This window comes from Patiria miniata, unplaced genomic scaffold, assembly GCF_015706575.1.
Source record: "Patiria miniata isolate m_02_andy unplaced genomic scaffold, ASM1570657v1 HiC_scaffold_13, whole genome shotgun sequence".
Lineage (NCBI taxonomy): Eukaryota > Metazoa > Echinodermata > Asteroidea > Valvatida > Asterinidae > Patiria > Patiria miniata.
Genome location: NW_024037051.1, coordinates 12,112,969 through 12,130,816, shown reverse-complemented (window position 1 = coordinate 12,130,816; position 17,848 = coordinate 12,112,969). Strand labels below are relative to the sequence as shown.

At 39.2% G+C, this 17,848-nt stretch overlaps 2 protein-coding genes across 3 annotated transcripts; one reads left to right on the top strand and one right to left on the bottom strand.

Annotated features, from left to right (window-relative positions):
• Nucleotides 1-4,510: 4,510 nt before the first annotated feature.
• LOC119721301 (thioredoxin, mitochondrial-like) lies at nt 4,511-16,615 on the bottom strand. 2 transcript variants are annotated; one of them, XM_038191311.1, is made up of 6 exons: nt 16,605-16,615; nt 12,867-12,871; nt 10,307-10,341; nt 7,630-7,774; nt 6,189-6,305; nt 4,511-5,317 (listed from the first exon to the last, which is right to left on the bottom strand). In XM_038191311.1, exons 4-6 carry the CDS (start codon nt 7,752-7,754, stop codon nt 5,080-5,082), a joined length of 480 nt encoding a protein of 159 aa, XP_038047239.1. In that variant the 5' UTR covers nt 7,755-7,774; nt 10,307-10,341; nt 12,867-12,871; nt 16,605-16,615; the 3' UTR covers nt 4,511-5,079. The 2 variants fall into 2 exon arrangements, with proteins under 2 accessions (XP_038047239.1, XP_038047240.1); XM_038191312.1 differs by lacking the exons at nt 12,867-12,871; nt 16,605-16,615 and having other exon boundaries at nt 10,307-10,410.
• Nucleotides 10,723-15,895, top strand: LOC119721300. The gene is made up of 3 exons (XM_038191310.1): nt 10,723-10,847; nt 13,402-14,389; nt 15,745-15,895. Exons 2-3 carry the CDS (start codon nt 13,429-13,431, stop codon nt 15,825-15,827), a joined length of 1,044 nt encoding a protein of 347 aa, XP_038047238.1. The 5' UTR covers nt 10,723-10,847; nt 13,402-13,428; the 3' UTR covers nt 15,828-15,895.
• Nucleotides 16,616-17,848: the final 1,233 nt, after the last annotated feature.

Sequence of the window (17,848 nt, the reverse complement as noted above, 5' to 3'; positions counted from 1 at the left end):
TGTCATGCTGGTCGGCATCATTTTTCTTTAAAAGACATAGGCCTAAACGTGCATGACTGACCCGGCAATGGTAATGAACAAAAGTTGACTGTTTAAAATAGTTTATTCGAATAACTTTTATAACTTTTATATGCAAAATCTGATTTAATTATGTCTGCCTTAAACGCCTACCGAAATGTTTCTATTCTTTTTCTTTATAAAGAGAAACCGAGGAGATGGTTTATGCTAAATTACTACACAACCGGCAGACTGACCTTCATATCAAACAAAGAACTTCAGCAAAGCCATAGCAAAAACCACCAGCTGCAGGACGATATCCGAGACGGACGAAAATGGAGAACTTCACGGAGGGATAGAATCAACTGTATCATCCACTGAATGGAACATGCGATGTGATAGGCATCTGAGCGTTTGACTTAATCAATTTTTACGATGTGGAACTGTTAACATTGATTGATTTTCTTTTTGAAAAGAAGCTGTTGAGTTCAACGCAAGTATTTTTATGAGCTCCCAAGATGACTGACACATTATTGACAGTTTGTATGGTGAAGAAAGCAATAATTAAGTACTTTTACAGTTTGAAATTATATTGTGTGCGCCTTTATATAAGATTATTAGCTAAAGCCATTAATACACCGTCATATTCGCTCACAAAAACGATTCCCATTACACTTACAAGTAATTATATTTATTTTCAGAAGTATAGCTTAACATTTAATTATAAAACAAGGCCGTGCGTAGCTTGAATTATTCTTTGACAAAAATAGAATTTTGGTTTGTGATTCATCTCCTTTCATACAATATCACAAAAGGTGAACGATGTCATTCCCTGATCAATCTAGGGATGGGAAGAAGTTTTTACTGATTACTTTGTAAAATTAAGGTTTTTTCTTACCTTTTAGATTCTAATTGGTTTATGTTCGGGTTTTTAATAAATATATCAATCATTTGAATGAATTTCCATACAATTTCTCGTGTGCGTGTTCAGTTGAAAATATGATGTCATTTTAGCATATTATTAATACAATAATCATTTCATTAATGGAGTAATTCAGTGTGCTCTAATGACCAATGTACCAAAAATAAATAGGCAATTTACTTACAATCATTTTTGGGAGGAGGAGGGATTTAAAAACAAAGAAAAGGAAAAGATAATGGGGGGTTCTTGAATTTCGAAAATGCATAATAAGAGTGTATATTAATAAAGTGTGGAAAAGCTGTCTGGAGGGATTGAGGGTAACTCTTCATCGTTCAGTTAGGTTTTTTTTTAAAGATTTGTTTTGGAGGAGCGCTTGAACTCCCTCCTGTAAGAAAAATTTCACTAAACAATCCATTTTCCAAAGTAAAACAAAGTGAAAGCACAATGCGCGTTTACCCGTCTGACAGTAAACGCGCCGCCATTGTTCGGCCGCGCATTCGTGCACAAACACGGCGCGATGTCCTATCCAGTCTGTGTATATGGAGATCAATGCCGTAAACACGTGGTAGCAATATATCAGCCGGGAACCAGCGAAAGATTAACCTGGCCCCACCCTTTGTTCATTTTTTATTTCAGACCGAATTTTCAAAGCAAAAATAATTCACTAATTCAAGCAAAATCTAAAGCAAAAATGGTACCAAACTAATCACAAATAAATTATTGCGTTGATAACGTAAAAATTACGGTAAGTCTTGGCAGGATTGCAAAGAAATATAGTCGATCTAATTTCCACTAAAATTGTATAGTCCCTCTACTTACGTGATGAAAAAGAAGAAGGAATTCTGGGTAAAAAATATTTTACACGTCGTCACTCGTCACGTGGTCAACACCACCGCACGTGATAAATAGCGCCACCAATCGATGAAAACTTGTTGATTTTTAGTTTTTGTCGTCTGCAGGGTGCACCCAAGCAAATAAATCCCCATAGACACCAGTTTTAAATGCCCATACTTCAAATTCTTTTTAAAATACTCAGAACTCTCACATGTGTTCAGGCTTCACAGAAAAATGGTGATCAACATGTCATCTTTTGATCTTTCATTTTCTTTTCCATTGTTGGTGGGTTGACTGATGACTTTTTGCCAAATTCTCACCCAAAGAAGAGTACCCCTAAACTGGAAAAGTAGGCATTTTGAAAAAGATCCCGCCACAACACGGCTCAATAGACCATTATCAAGTTGCAGCCATTTGATTTTTTTCCCCATTCAAATCCAAGTAGTTTGGTTCCTTTTTGCACAAAAACATTATCATTCAGTACTGTTATTGGATACAGGGAACATGACAAAAATGGTGGAAGCACGATAAAGGTCTAAAGCGCCACTCTCGGACCCAATTGCATCCAAAATGCTCAGAATTGAAAGCCCCAAGTCCAGGCCAGAGGAAGTACAGTGCCCGTCTTCAATTCCCCAATTCCATGGCTCGATTCTCAGAACTCTTCAAGTGTGGAAGAATTTGCACCCTGCAAAGACACTTTTCTGTTGTGGAAGTTTAATTGTTACAGTCAATCCAAGTAATTTAATATAGCTCTATGATCCAAACAAAGAACAGTTTTTAAAACTAATGTACTTTTTAAATGTTGGACAAATAAATAACATTCCATTCATTTTTTTTATTTCGAACTACATGTAGATAAATGGGGCGGGGCATTTAAGCAAGGCCTAGAGGGGTACGTACCACCAAAACAAAAGAGTGAGTGGATCGGAGGATTGCATATTTTTCATGTTTTTTACAACGTGCACATTGGATAAGGATTCAATCTAAAAGGCCCCCCCCCCCAAAAAAAAAATCTCCGGGTTCTGGTATGCGCGCGCGTCGCCGTAGCCATGCGCGTCGGCAAAATGAAAAAGTTTTTTTTTCAATGAAAGATGATGTCTCAAAACCGCCAAACTCAATGGTTTGACTGGAGTCCTGCTGCTGCACAATTTTAACGGTCGAGAATAAGCTTTATGTGGCCTCTCTGGACTCCCATATATTTGCACTAAGTTTAGTCGGGCACCATTTGCAGTCATCAGCCGACATTTAAAGCAAAAAAATAAGAAAAAAAAAAAAAAAAGCCGCGTCGCCACACCACTTTTTGGGCAAGCTCCATACCAGAAACCGGAGCCTTTTTTTTTGGGCCAAAACGATTTTTTTTTTTAAATCAATGCTTTCTATTATGCTCAAGTTATGAAAACAACAAATCAATTCCACTGATAATGAGCACACCCAAAACAGACTATATGTTTTGTAAATGCACTTTTAAATATTGAAAAAATTGTTTTATTCTCACCAAATAACCTAGTAATATATAAAGTTTTAAAATCAAACTTACAGATTTTTTTTTTGTTGGTAAGGATGGTAACTGTACTTTAATTACATTATAATTATACATGAAACATGATTCCACCATTGTTTCACTTTGTTAACACAAAATTGTGACCGACACTGATATGAGTTCAGAGTTTTTAATTCATAATTCTTTTTTTTATTTTTATAAATATACGTACATTCAGCTTTTTATGCATTAGAAGAGCATTATTTGGTTTTCTGTTTTGAATTATCATTCAGGTTAATCAGCTTGTAATATCGAAGAATAGAACAAATTCCTATGTCCTCCGTGGTGTACAAATTTTCCTGTTATTACTCAAATTCTGGCTGGGCAGTTTCCAACAATTTTTTGTTTAGAAAGAATCACGTATTTACATCAGTGCATAGTGAGTTTATAGAATTTTTTTAAAATGATTGACATCTTGTGAATAACAGAAAAACACAAGTATCATCATACCAAATTATACTCAATTTGCAGTCATTTATCGTTTACTGAATTGGAATTGAAAAACTACAATTACTTAAAATATCATTTGATTTTATTCATAGCCGAGTGATAATGACTATTTCCCCCTCCGCAATCAACTGAAAGAGCAAAATCTCACTGGAACTGTGTTGTCATCTTCAGTTACTTTGATCTGCCTCCTTAAACGTAATATACAACAATTGCAAACAAAACTACCAAACTATTATGAACTACCTCACTTGACTGCAAATGAATAATAGCCTTAAGCAATCTGTCAAATCATGGTACCCGGTGTGCTGTCATTTTTGAGAAAAGTGGAATTTTTGTATTAATTTCCAAAGATGGTCAGCTGACCATCGTTGAAAAAAACCCCTGATTTTTTCAAATACTGCCCCCAGTTTACAGAATCTAGTTATTCCTCATTTTGTTTGCAATCAGTTACAATCAGGTGCAAGCCAGCTAGTCTGGTTCCCTGACCTGACATTCCCTGACATCTATAAATTGCTCCGGAGTTTCGTCTGGCCAGGGAACCAGACTACAAGAACAACATTTTTTTCTTGTGTTTTTCAGCAAACATGAACACAAAACTTCAAACAGGTCAGTGTAACAATATTTGCTATAAAATACTAACCCCCAAATCCATCCATTTCTGAAAATTACAGCAAAAGCAAATGTTTGATATTACCTTTAAACCATATTTTGACCCTATTCAAATTATTGAAAGAAAAAAAAAACTTAACTAGAACAGCTGCTGTTTGGCCAAATGAGCACTAACATGTAGAGAATCGAAGCTCTAGCATTTTCAAGTTTTCAATGGCAGTTCTTAATGTTAAAATTGTGAATTACAAATAAAACAAAAAAAGGCAGGGCAGTATAGGAATAAAGGATCCTGTATAAAACCTACAGTCGTGAAAAGCTACAAAGTGCACACATGTTATATATTATCTTGGCTCCAAAAACTGGACCACAAACACTGGCCCCTCGGAGAAAAAGTACAAATTTATAAACTAAGGCATGTACAGTGAGGACAGTTTGCAGAGATTCCTATCAGGTTTGTGCTTTTGCAATTCTCCGACAAATTACAGTTTTTGCCTAAGTTTGGTGCAAATTCTGCTGGCAGTTGCTGTATACAATGTCCCCTATTCCCATGTGGCAGGGACATGAATTGGGATTCTCACTCAAAAGGCTCAGTGTTCTTATGACATCATCAGCCTCATGGACAGAGCTCTCAATCTTGTCCATCTCCATCAGCACGAATAGGATTTTTTGTACAGTGCAAAGGAAACATGCAGCCCTGTTTTTTCTCCCCCAAAAAGGATCGGTGTCATTATGTGGTCAGCCTATCAATAAAGCTTTCAATTTTGTCCTTGTCCATCAGACCCACGAACTGACCGGCGACCTTTCCCTCCTTGACCATGACCACCTTGGGGATGGAGCTGACGTCGTAGTCCATGGCCAGGTCCGTGTGCTTGTCCACGTCCACCTTGGCGAGCTGGACCAGGCCTGGCCGCTCGGACAGGACCTCGTGGAGCCTGGGGGCCAGGGCGTGGCAAGGTTTGCACCACCTGGTCAAGAAAATAGTAACATTGAAATAGTAAATTTTAGATAATTTTGTCATAAATTGTCTGAATGTCTCAGGGCCAGGGCATGGTAGGGTTTGTTCAACATAAAAAAAACCCACCTTCTGTCCGTCCTTTGTAATAGCATACCTCACACTAGTTCGAACATTTGGGACTCTCAATATTGTGTATGAGAGTCCCAAAACTTAAGGTATTGAAAACATGCAATACAAGGAAATAGACTGGCACCTGAAACAACCAGTCCAACACTGCTTCAGCACTGCATCAATCAACTGTGCCAAAAGAAACATGTGGCATGAACCAGGAAGTACTCTCTATTTACTACACATTTCTCCTTAGTCAGCCACCAGACTAAGGACTCTGAATGAAGAGGTCAGTCTTTTCAAATGGTTGGACATGTACTAGTCTAGTCTTTAGCCTCATTTTGAAATCACTTGACTTTACTCTCATGTGCAAAATAGTGAAGAAATGTCTCCTTTAAAAATTGAATTGAGGCTGCAAACTTGGTTGTGAAATACTGAGGACCTTTTCTTAACTTTGCCAAAATGGAATGTTCGGAGGAATTCGCTGGCTAGATACTATGTATCCATGTTTTGGGGGTGTGCCACCTGAAAGGGTTTTTTTGTGACTAAATGAATGTGCAACAAAAGGGGGCATCAGTGATTTATGTTGGATCAAAAGGCCAAGAAAGTGTCATCTATGCTGATTTTTAATATCACAAAATGAACGTACACCCGAGTACATAATTTCTAAAAATTTCTGGGCTTTTGCCTTATCTTACACAACACCATCTTCTGTTAGAACTTTTACACTGGAACACTAATGGATTTGAAAACCCAAAGCATGTAAGACTCACGATGCATGGAAGTCTACTACTGTTGGGATTTTGCTGTTGATGACTCTCTCATTGAAGTCCTCTGTACTCTGTACGTTGAACTCTTCATAGGGAGGTGAATCCGCCGACGACAAGTGCCTGAAAACAAAACACCAACCATTCAATAAAGAAAGTCACATGGGGCAGTTTGGGGCGGTACATGAGTAACCAGCCGGGCAGTAGAGAGAGCGAGAAAAAAAAAAATGGAAATTGAACTAAGCAAAGTATTTATAAATAGTATCTTGTTCAAGCTTTTTGAGAAGCAAAATAGAGTAGGAGGCCCTTTTTTCTCCCAAAGACGGCGCATTTTCAAAGATGGTGAAATGGCTTCTTCCATTTTCCTGATTCTTTTGTGATACTTGTGTGTGCACCTTTCTACAAGATTTTGAACTTGTATACATATTAAAATTGTTGTGGAAACAAACAGAAAGACAAAATATGTGATGCGATTAATCTAAATGAGTGTTTGTCAGCCCTTATCAATTTTTTTTTAAAAACATTTTTGAAAAAAGAGCTATTTCAGTTTATATCTGGTGAAAACCCCTTGTGTATATGACCTTCCGTTCAGAAGTTATGGGACTTAGGAAACAAGCAGATCAGAAAGAAGAAAACATAACTACAGAGAAATCAAACAGAGAAATCCACGATTCAAAATTGAAGTGTTTATTAAGCAACCGTAAACATGCTTTATTTCAGGTTATTGAATATTAACTCCTTAGGCCAAAAAAAAAAGTCTCCGGTTTCTGGTATGGAGCTTGCCCCAAAAGTGGTGCGGCGACGCGGCTTTTTTGTTTTTTTTTACCTGGTTTTTTTTTTTTTTTTGGCTTCAAATGTCGGCTGATGACTGCAAATGGTGCCCGACTAAACTTAGTGCAAATATATGGGAGTCCAGAGAGGCCACATAAAGCTTATTCTCGATCATAACCCCATCTAAAAACACGTTAAAATTGTGCAGGGGCAGGATTCCAGTCAAACCAGTGAGTTTGGCGGTTTTGAGACATCATCTTGTATTGAAAAAAAAAACTTTTTCATTTTGCCGACGCGCATGGCTACGGCGACGCGCGCGCATACCAGAAACCGGAGACTTTTTTTTTTTGGCCTTCGCAAAAATCTCACATTTTAACTTTATCGTGATTTTTTCTCGGGAAAAAACTAGTTGACAAAAAAGAGGACATATGTAGCCTTCCGATTTTACAACAAAAAAAGTTACTTTTGACATTTCCACCCCTACTGACCTATTTTGGGTTGTATCTTAAAATTGTAATTGCTGACAAACGACTCATTAACATCATTAAGCTTGATCGCATCACATATATTGAAAATGGATAATAATTTTTTTTTTGAAAATGCAGGGGAGGGGATGAAAAGGAAGCAGGCAGGGATGAGAAACTGTTTTACTGATACTTCTACTTTATATTCTTACCTGCTTTGTATTGAGACTGCTTTGTGCACGACTCTAGCTGATACTGGTACATGTATACTTGCTCTCATCTGACTTTGGCTTGCCGACACCAGAGGCCTCATTAGAACTCGCAACCGAAAGGCCATCTCTTTTTCGTAACTGTGCTCTGTGCAGTAAAGCGAGAAAAACAAAAGTTGAATCTTGGAAAATATGATGAAAGTTACTGTTATTTAGAATAAGAATTAGAATAAGATTGCACTTTCATATGAATTTTCGGATCGTAGCAGACGACGAAAACCAAATGCAGTGTAAGGAAGTCAATCGTCTGGTTCCCTGACCACCCTGACCTAGTAAATTGTATTCAACTTCAGAATCTGTGGCTGTTTGAACTAGTAATAAACAAGTACTTATGATCTCAGTTAATATGCGTTCAATATTTCAGCGACTGTGTAGTTACGGGCCCCGTTCCTAAACAATAATCAACTTTTAGGTTTTCGGACTTACCAAACTACATGTATAACAAATATTTAAAACTAACAGGAGCATCGTGAATGGAGGGCAGGGTTTTGATTTGTTTTGATTTAATAGTGAAATTTTGGGATAAAACAATGATGAATATGACAAAACACAACATGAAAATAAAGATGGCGATCACCGTCATGCACGTACATGAATGTTCAAAACCACATTGATCTGCCATATTTGCATGGCATTTGCATCGATCATCAACTGTAATTTATGTAAAATGCGTAAGAAAAACACGTTTTCTACCAAAAGACCAAATTTAAGAGAAGTCTGTTTGAGGTTGCTTTAGTCATGTTGGAGTTATAACAACACTCTTGACTCTAAAGTGATCAAAACCAAAGAGGGGCCTGTAAATTAATCGCCCGTATTTCAGATACATTACTTAGTCTTCAACAAGTAAGGCAAAATAAAAAAAAAAACATGTTTAGCGTCCTGCCTCTTTGACAAAAAGGAAGGAGGAGGCCCTTTTTTTTTTTTTTCTTTTCAAAATGGCCGCCCGACAAATTTTTCAAGACAACGCGGCCGGGCTATTTTTCAAGATGGTTACCAGCTTTTTTCAAAATGGCCGCCACTTGGACTCATTGACTACTTCCACAGCTTTATACACAGTATAAAAGTCTAAAAATACGATTTCTTTCGTCAGAGATCGTTAAAACTTATCAATTTTTGTCTTTTTTAAAAAAAAAGAAAAAAAAAAAAAAAAAGGAGGCGGCCTCTAAAAAGGAAGCGGGCGGGGACGCTAAACATGTTTTTTTTTTTACTTCGCCTAAAACTGGATTTGGAATAATACTAATATTCTATAATTAATAGCCTGCTTTGTCAACAAATGTCAAGTTGGTGACAACATGAAATGAAAAAAATAATTTATAAACAAAATTCAACCCTAGACCCAGCATGGGGGCAGTAGGCCCAGTAAAACTCTTTTCTTCTTCGAATGTTGTCTTTCGTTGTGACGTCTAAGTCTAAGACGTAAATAGGAGTTCTAGCACCCCAGTCACTGACACTGGGTCTACCCTAAATCCTGGAAAATAAATCATATTCGTAAGACTAGAAATTTAGAACAATTATGACACTTGACAGCAGGGAAATTTATTTTATCGTCAATAGAGGGCGCTGATCCTTATGACCTGATGACCATTATTTCTGAATCAGGAAACATCAAACCTGAGGCTGAGCATGGGCTGAGCAACAGAGAAAGGAATCAAAGTTCAAACCAACTTTTGGACAAATCTGCCAATGAAGATAAAACAAAGATTTAAGGTACAACTATAGAATGCAGGGCCACTTTACTCTACATCCGCGCCTCCGTACGGCTGCGTGGAGGCGTGGAACCGCAGTCGACCGTACCTACCTCTGAAAATCGATCGTGGAGTCGTGGAGCCGCAGAGAATTGCGCCCTCTATCGGTGCGCGTCTCTGCGACTCCGCGACTCCGCGCCTCCGCGACTCCAGACAGTGCCCCGTCGCCCTCCCCCCCCTTCCTAATTGGCCCGCCCAATTAAAGTGACTCTGCGACTCCCCGACTCCGCGCCTCCGCGACTCCAGACAGTGCCCCGTCGCCCTCCCCCCCCTTCCTAATTGGCCCGCCCAATTAAAGTGACTCTGCGACTCCCCGACTCCGCGCCTCCGCGACTCCAGACAGTGCCCCGTCGCCCTCCCCCCCTTCCTAATTGGCCCGCTCAATTAAAGTGACTCTGCGACTCCCCGACTCCGCGCCTCCGCGACTCCAGACAGTGCCCTGTCGCCCTCCTCCCTTCCTAATTGGCCCGCCCATTTAAAATGGATATGGATGCTTCGTTCTCAAAAAGATTCCGCCGAGAATTGCGCCCTCTATCGGTGCGCGTCTCTGCGACTCCGCGACTCCGCGCCTCCGCCACTGCGGCCACTCCAGTGCCCCGCGTCTCCGCGATTCTGCGACTCCAAGACTCCGCGCCTCCGCCGCTCCAGACAGTGCCCCCAACACATTTACAAGCACGTCCTCCCTTCCGATCCTTCATGAGAAGCTTTGAAGACAAGTGCAGTGCATTCCTTCGCTGTACTTAGCACTTTTTTGCAGGTTTGCATATCTATTACTCCTATTCCATCCACGCCTCCAGGCAAAATAAAAAACCTTGCTTCGGCGTGGCCCTGCATTCTATAGTTGCTCCAGATTTAAATACTAGAATAACAGTTACCTATTCGGTTGTTCCTTGATGTTTACAGGTGAATATTATCGATACACTTCCACGTCGTATTACCTGTCTGTCACGGCAGGAGAAGAAATCACGGAAGCAGAGCGAGCACAGCCTAGCCAGTATAATAATAAGTCAGCCAGTCAGCACGTGTGATAAATTTGTGCGTTGAGATATGATGGAGGATACAGGATACTATACTTCGGTATTTACATTTTTATATAACATCAATTATAAGATGCAACAATAATTACGATCATAAATTAATTATTTAATCAACCCTATATTTTTGTAAACATTTAATTCAAATAACAGAATTGAAATTCGTATTTTTGTTGAAACTATAACGATCACATGAATCCAAACAAACACTTGGTAATTGACAGAGGATGGGGATTCCCTTAGCAACCCCTTAGCAACAGCAGCCGCGGAAATCCCGTCGTGTAAAATACTGCCCTTGGACGAGGCAAATGACGGGATGAAAAGTTATTTTGGTTGAAAATGAATCTAAAATATGATGCTTGTACATAACATTCTTACTTAGGTAAGTATCAGACGTTGCACCTTTCCATGATAATGAACATATAGGCCTATAAATTGTTTCAATTTATGAAAGCATTTGCTGCCATTTTCCACTCACAAGACTAATGACGGGTCGCACTAAACAGCGTCAACACATGACAGAAGCGTCAACACACCGTCAACACATCCAAAACACATTCTGAATTGACAAAAAGGGCATATAATTGTGAAACATACAATAAAAGAGAATTTCCATTGGATTGAGTTTCCATTTCGTTGTTAAAAATATCGTATTTTCACGCGAAAAAAATGACCTTAACTTGCACGGCCTTTGTCCGCCATCTTGACTTCGCACAAAGCTTGGACTACACCATTTCAAGTAGGGGTGTGTAGGTAATGACATTATCTTGTCATAAACAACAGAGGGCGCCTTGCTGCAGACTAGACAGAGGGATACCAGATCTGTGTGAGGACTAAGGATCGGAGGAGTGGTAGATCATTATTTTGTGAGTTGTGTTTATGTTTTGGTCTTTGCAGATATTTTTAACACTGGCGACCCCGGCCGCGTCCCTCTCTGTTGGTTTATTGTACAACGCTATCACCCTTTAGAATAATGGTATGGTCCGCGCTGCCACTGAGGCAACATGGCTGGTGTTCGGCAGCCGATTTCGGAGCGGCACGGAGAGCCAATTTTCTTGAACTAAAAATCGCGATTTTCAGACGTTTAACCTATTGATTTTAAGCACAAATCTTGTTTCTGTCCATACTGTATGGGTTACATACTGCTTTTGTCAATTTTAATGCATTTTGGATGTGTTGACGCTGTGTTGACGCTGTGTTGACGCTTTGGAGTGTGTTGACGCTGTGTTGACGCTGTTTAGTATGACCGCTAATGACAGCCGATCAGTGGCACTGGCACTTAGTGGCAGTGCTAACTTGTTTGTATCGTTTACTTTACTTTTTAATTTTAGTTTTACCAGCTCAGCTGCTTTTTCAGTCGCACCCAGCATTTAAAAGTCCGATTGACCAGCATCCCCATGCTTCTTTCTACCTAAATTAAGTTTTAATATTTTATAACAACGTTAGGTGAAAATATTGACTGGCATGACTGGACACTGGTGGGGAATTTCAGTATAGTCGGACTCCCTATTATCGCGGCATCCCTATTAATCGCGGCATGGGAAATTTCTCTTTTTACAGTGTCAAAACTCCTTCAAGTGGCGATTTTTATCCAGTTCACCAGTCATCTAGGATTTTCTACCGAGTTGTATAAAAAGGACGATTAAAAAATGTTGTGTCTTTCGGGACTTTTAACGATTTTAATAAATATTAACGTTTTCCAAAACTTGCAAAATTTTCCCTCACCGTGTCTGCTAAAAGGTACCGTTTATATTTTAACATAAATCTTTAATTGCGCTCTGTCCATGAAAGTTCCATTGTCTGGTTCCCATTCTTCAGCTGCAAATGTAAAATGAAGTCGAACGACGATATTTGCAGCGCGAAATCGTAACAACTTTTACGGGATCAAAATAAGCACTGCGCGTTAGCGAAAATAAAACGGCACACCGTGTAAAGTGAATGGCGCCCTCAATCGCCGATCAGTAGACTTGCCTCAGGGATTTGTGTTCTCCTTTCGGGGGAAGGGCAGGGTCTTAAGAAATCATCCTGCAGACATTTTGTCTTTAATCAACTTGAACGTTACAGGGAAAATATCAGATTTTATTCAGGGGGTGTTTTGGTCAAACATAAACTATGAACAAAAAAGTTGGGATCATTATAAAAACCACTTCCAGCATACCGCGATAATAGGGAGTCCACCTCCGTTCGCACACGCCGCGCATGTCTATTTTCACAGGCATCGTACACGGAATAAAAAGGCCACCCGTCAGATTTTTTTATATTAATTTAATAAGGAGTTATACTACACATAAGACAGGACAATTCTGGAAGGTTAGTGGGCAGTCTCTATTCCGAACGAGAAACGTGATAAGTACCGCGATAATACGGCGTTCCATCCTACCATTTATTTGGCGTACTTTGGGTTTGCTTTTTGGGTCATTTTGATAATTTAAGTTGTTTCACTAAAAAAAAATTAATAATTTCTTATTCATATTTGCAATCGATTATGTGTGATAAAATTAAAACATCAGAAAGTTTCCAATCCCATTTTTTGTTTGTTTTCTTTTGTCTTAATACAAGTGATTTTATGACTAGCATGAGTGACCATCACCAAGCAAGATTATATGTAGGGTAAAAAATGTGACTTATGACACAATTACTTCTAGAATTAGATTTAGAAGGCACCTTTCTGTTACAGAAAGGTGAGTTCTAAATTCTAATTCTAGAAGTAGATGTAGGACATAATATTCATTTCTGTGTTTATCCAGTGTAGCATTGGTGGTATTTATTTGGCATGGTTGAATAGATTTAAGGGTCTATGTTTGTTTCAGGGAACGCAGCCATTGGTACACTCTAAAAAAAGTAAAATAGAAGAAATTTTGAAGCACTATTTATATTCCCGTGTTACCCAACGTCAGTTCACAAGTTTAATTATTTTCTGTTTTTATCTATTTTAGAAGAAAGAAAGAACAACGTTGAACAACATGGCTGCAGCAGTGGTTGATCTGAGAGCAAAGCGCACCGAGGCAGTTGCCCCTCGCAGCCTGTTTGGCACAGTCGTGGAGATCAAAGACAAGAAAGCTCTGGCTGAGGCGGAGAGGGCCAAACCGGTTCCCAAAGCTGCCAAGCCAGACAAACTGGCCCCTTACAGGGATCCCAATGCCCAGAGCATCATAAAAGCCGAAGAAGAGGAGTTACGCAGGCAGATCCACAAAGCCAGGCACGCAAAAGGGAACCTCGAGGAAACCCAGCTGAACGCTGTCCACTTCAGTCCCGACGAGACCACCATCAAAGGCCAGATTCCCGAAGGCGTTCTCACATTCACCCCTAAGAGAGAGTACAGCCCTTACCAGAATGACATCAAGCACAACCCTCGCGACATAGCCCTCGGGGAGCAGTTCAACAGGCTGGGCTTGGATCAGAAGATGGATTACAACTACGACAGATATCGTCGTCCGGCCACAAACTCCAACTTCCAGCAAGCCGGCACTGTGCTGGGCAAAGGCGGCTCGTTTTCGTACAAAGGAAAGAGTTATGCGACAGTTAATGGAATACCAAAAACCAGGTCTGGTGCCGGCCTCCCTCCTGTGGAATCCCCCAGTAAAGGACCTGGCGGTATATACTACATACCCCCTAACATAAGGCACATTTACGGGGACAGCTTGTGCGATCAACTCCTCGAGAACAAAGAGGATTTCCAGAAATCGATGGAGGCAAAGTTGCCGCAGCGCCGCCGCACCGCTGGCCCGAGCTCCCCGGTCCATATTGAACTCAAATCGGAGCCGCTGTACGATGCATTGGGCAATGCGCTGAGACAGGACATTTTCAACGGCGTGTCGCACAGCCACATCAAGAGCTTGAATACGAGTTCCTACACTGAGGATATCCCTGCCAAGTCCACAGAGACTTATCCACCGAAATTTGGGGTGCAGAGAAATCAAGACAGTGAGTAGTGTGTCAAGGAAGTGCGACACGTCTGCACTTGCTTTCTTTAAAGCTACAGTCCATCATTTGTAATTTGTGCATTTTGTTCGTTTGAAGCAACAAAAGAATTCAAAATCTAATGAAGGATACTGAGCAACTAACCTGATGAAGTTTCAGCTAAGCTTCAGCTGTACATTCCGAGAAAAACAGCATTCTAAGATCTCAATTTCAAATCAAAAGTTACTGAATCATGTTTTGAATTGTTTTGAATTGCAGCTATACGCGATGTCGCGCACTGATCCGACGAATTATAACAACCGCGCGCGCGTGTGCGTCGTTCCAATACTTGTGCGCGCTGCGCTGAATAACAAAACGAACTACTAATTTAAATTTTCCTACGGTGCTTCTTAAGAATCACCGTTGGAAATGCCTTCTTTGGTTGATTACTTCAAAATGACAGCTTCCCAGAAAGAATAATTTCACAGGGAGTTTAGTTCCCTTACTATCTTTCAACCAAGTTTGTTTTTCAACAATAATTGTGACAGTTACTTTTCGGATGGCTGCAAATGATGGACTCTAGCTTTAATATAAGTGTCACAACATAGTTTTAGTAAACAAAAAATCGTATGGGTCTCTTCAAGGCTACCCAAGTTTTTCATAGCAATGGAGCACTTCTTTGAAATTGATGGTACCTTCAAACCCATTTGCCTGTATAGCGAAGTACAACCCAAAAGTATGCGTCCATTTTCCAAAGAATTGGGCTCGCGTTTGTACAGTTTTCAAAGGGGATGATGCAGCAAAGAAATATATCCACATACAGTGGAACGCCGCTATAACAAACATCGCAGGATCCACAGAAATGTTCGTAATAGTGATCGTTCGGTATGCGATTTTAAGCTGCCGGTGCTCCGGTACTCACTTTTCAATAAATAGCGCCCTTCATAATGTCACCCTGTACGCCCTGGTAGTTGCTGAAAGACGACTTCGAACACGTGCCGACTATTGAATTATGTAATTACTCAGTTATGAGCTATACTACCTACATCGATGGGAAATAATAGCCACTTGACGCTTTTCTGTTGACGGTTTTCAACAACAATGTTCGGTTGGTTTTGTACACAAAATCAGGAGCCAAGGACGATGTTCGGTTTAGCTGAATGTTTGGTATAAGTGTTTGGTATAGCGACGTTCCACTGTACTATACACGATAGACCTTAGTTTTCCGCATTTGTCTTTAAAAATTGAGACGTTAACTAGCTCACCAGACTTAATTGATTCCACAAAATATATTTCGCCATTTATGAATCACGTATAAGGGCAACTACATACTCATAATTTTGACTTTTTAATATCAATTTTCTTTGTGATCTAACCAGGTAAATGGAACGAGGACAATGTGCTGAGGCAACGCATGAAGAAGCAGTGGGATGCCATGCTGCAGAGTACCAAGAAAGAGTAACTTAAGCAACCCTAGGATGCCCTATATGAGTGAAGTTCAATACGTATACTCGTTTTTGCTGAATCGTTTGAAACCCTAATTTGAACTCTACGTATACTATTTTTGATGATTTTGATAAGGTTTATCAGTTAAAGAAATAACTGTTTTGTGACGTTCGTGGCCATTTTTTCCGTTTTCTACTTTTCGACACAATGAACTTCAAAATAGCATAACTCTGCCCAGGAATGACCGGTTTCAAAGATTAAACCACCTATTAAAAGGAAAAAAAACATATGTTAATATGTAAAAATATCATTTTCGACCTTATGCCCAGAAAAGTCTGATTTTGACAGAACAGGTCACATATATGTACTTTGGGGCAAGCCCTTACAAAAGTTTGGCAAGTATTAGATATGTTTACAAAAGGCACAAAGACACATGAGCTTAGGTATAAGGCATGTACTGAGTCACAGTAGCATTGCATTTATTCTTGGAATTCAAATTCCAATGCTGCAGTGTCGTTTTAAAGTCTGCATACCAGACGTGCAAAACTGAACTTCCATATATGGCTCATTAATTGTAATTCGCAGTCCAGGGCTTCGGACTGATTTCTCATGATCATTCTCTAACAATGTCAGCTTCAACTGACTTGCTTCAAAGGAATACACCGGGCTTATATTTTTTTCAAGAAAAGATGGATTTATAAAGCTCAAGCTAGGTCAAATGGTTTTGAAGTAATACAATTGCGAACAATTGCGAACATCAACAAACGAAACTACCAAATTATTATGAAACTACCAAATTATTATGAAATACCCTTGACTGTAAGTGAATAATAGTCTCAAGCATCTTGTGAAATCATGGTACCCTGGTGTGCTGTCCATTTCATGATTTTCAAGAAAAATTGAATTTTTGTATCAATTTCAAATGGTGGTCGGCCAACCATCATTGTGAAAAAAAACCAACTTTTTTTTTTTCAAATACAGTACTGCCCCCAATTTACCAAATTTATTTAGTCCACATTTTGTTTGCAATCAGTTACACATCCGTGAATGGGTGCAAACCAGCTAGTCTGGTTCCCTGACCTGACAATTCCCCTGACGTCTAAAAATTGCTCTGTTTCGTCTGAAGTAGGGTCAGGGAACCAGACTACAAGAACAGCGTCTTTTTCTTGGTCTTTCCAGCATCTATGAACATAAAACTTTAAACAGGCCAGTGTAACAATAATGCCCCTAAATCCATCCATTTCTAAAAAATACTGCAAAATCAAATGTTGTATATTAGTTACCTTCAAATTCTGGCTAGTCTAATAAGGAAACCTACAATTTCTCTCAATATGTACATAATCAGTCTTTCCTCAAAATAAATTGCGACCACTTGTTTTTGGGTCCATATTACCTATTCTTTGGGGGTATCCAATATTCAAACATGCTTAAAAATAGTCAAGTGCCTTAATTATGTTTTATTTCACCCGTTTACCAAATCTATAAAATTACATGTACTTATTATTTGTAGACATAACATACAAGACACACTATCACATAATAGTGTGGCTTAATGTCATCACTGTAGGTGATTTCAAACTTATTTCTAAACATACTGTCTTTATAGCAAAGTATAAAAACCCTTAATTACGTGTACATAATTATACAATAATTCACATTTTTACCTGTACAAACTGTATGCAATCGTTTTGATCATAATTCCAATTTTACACTTTGTACAGCGTTTCTACACAAAATAAATGCTAGAATATTTTTAATCATTGTGTATTTAAAAACTGTCTCTATTTTTATGAGTTCACACATAATACATTTCAATTAATAAATTGCACATAATTCAATCATTTATTGAAAACATACATAATTATATTGCAACACTACTCTCACTAATTTGTTAAATGTAGTACTCAGTACTAGGTACGTAGATATTTCACTAAAACACAAAAAGGGCAAGACACCTCAATACACTCGTCTGAGTATCACCTGTTGTCCACGGAGCACTATCTCTGGTCCAACGTCTGATATATCTAAGAATGCAAA

Excerpts from the sequence above, each read along its gene's own strand:
- LOC119721301 (XM_038191311.1), bottom strand. The coding sequence starts at position 7,754 with ATGGCCTTTCGGTTGCGAGTTCTAATGAGGCCTCTGGTGTCGGCAAGC. Across the intron at positions 6,306-7,629 it reads GCAGTCTCAATACAAAGCAG|GCACTTGTCGTCGGCGGATT; the intron begins GTAAGAATATAA and ends TTTTGTTTTCAG. Across the intron at positions 5,318-6,188 it reads GTAGTAGACTTCCATGCATC|GTGGTGCAAACCTTGCCACG; the intron begins GTGAGTCTTACA and ends TTTCTTGACCAG.
- LOC119721300 (XM_038191310.1), top strand. The coding sequence starts at position 13,429 with ATGGCTGCAGCAGTGGTTGATCTGAGAGCAAAGCGCACCGAGGCAGTT. Across the intron at positions 14,390-15,744 it reads GGTGCAGAGAAATCAAGACA|GTAAATGGAACGAGGACAAT; the intron begins GTGAGTAGTGTG and ends TGATCTAACCAG.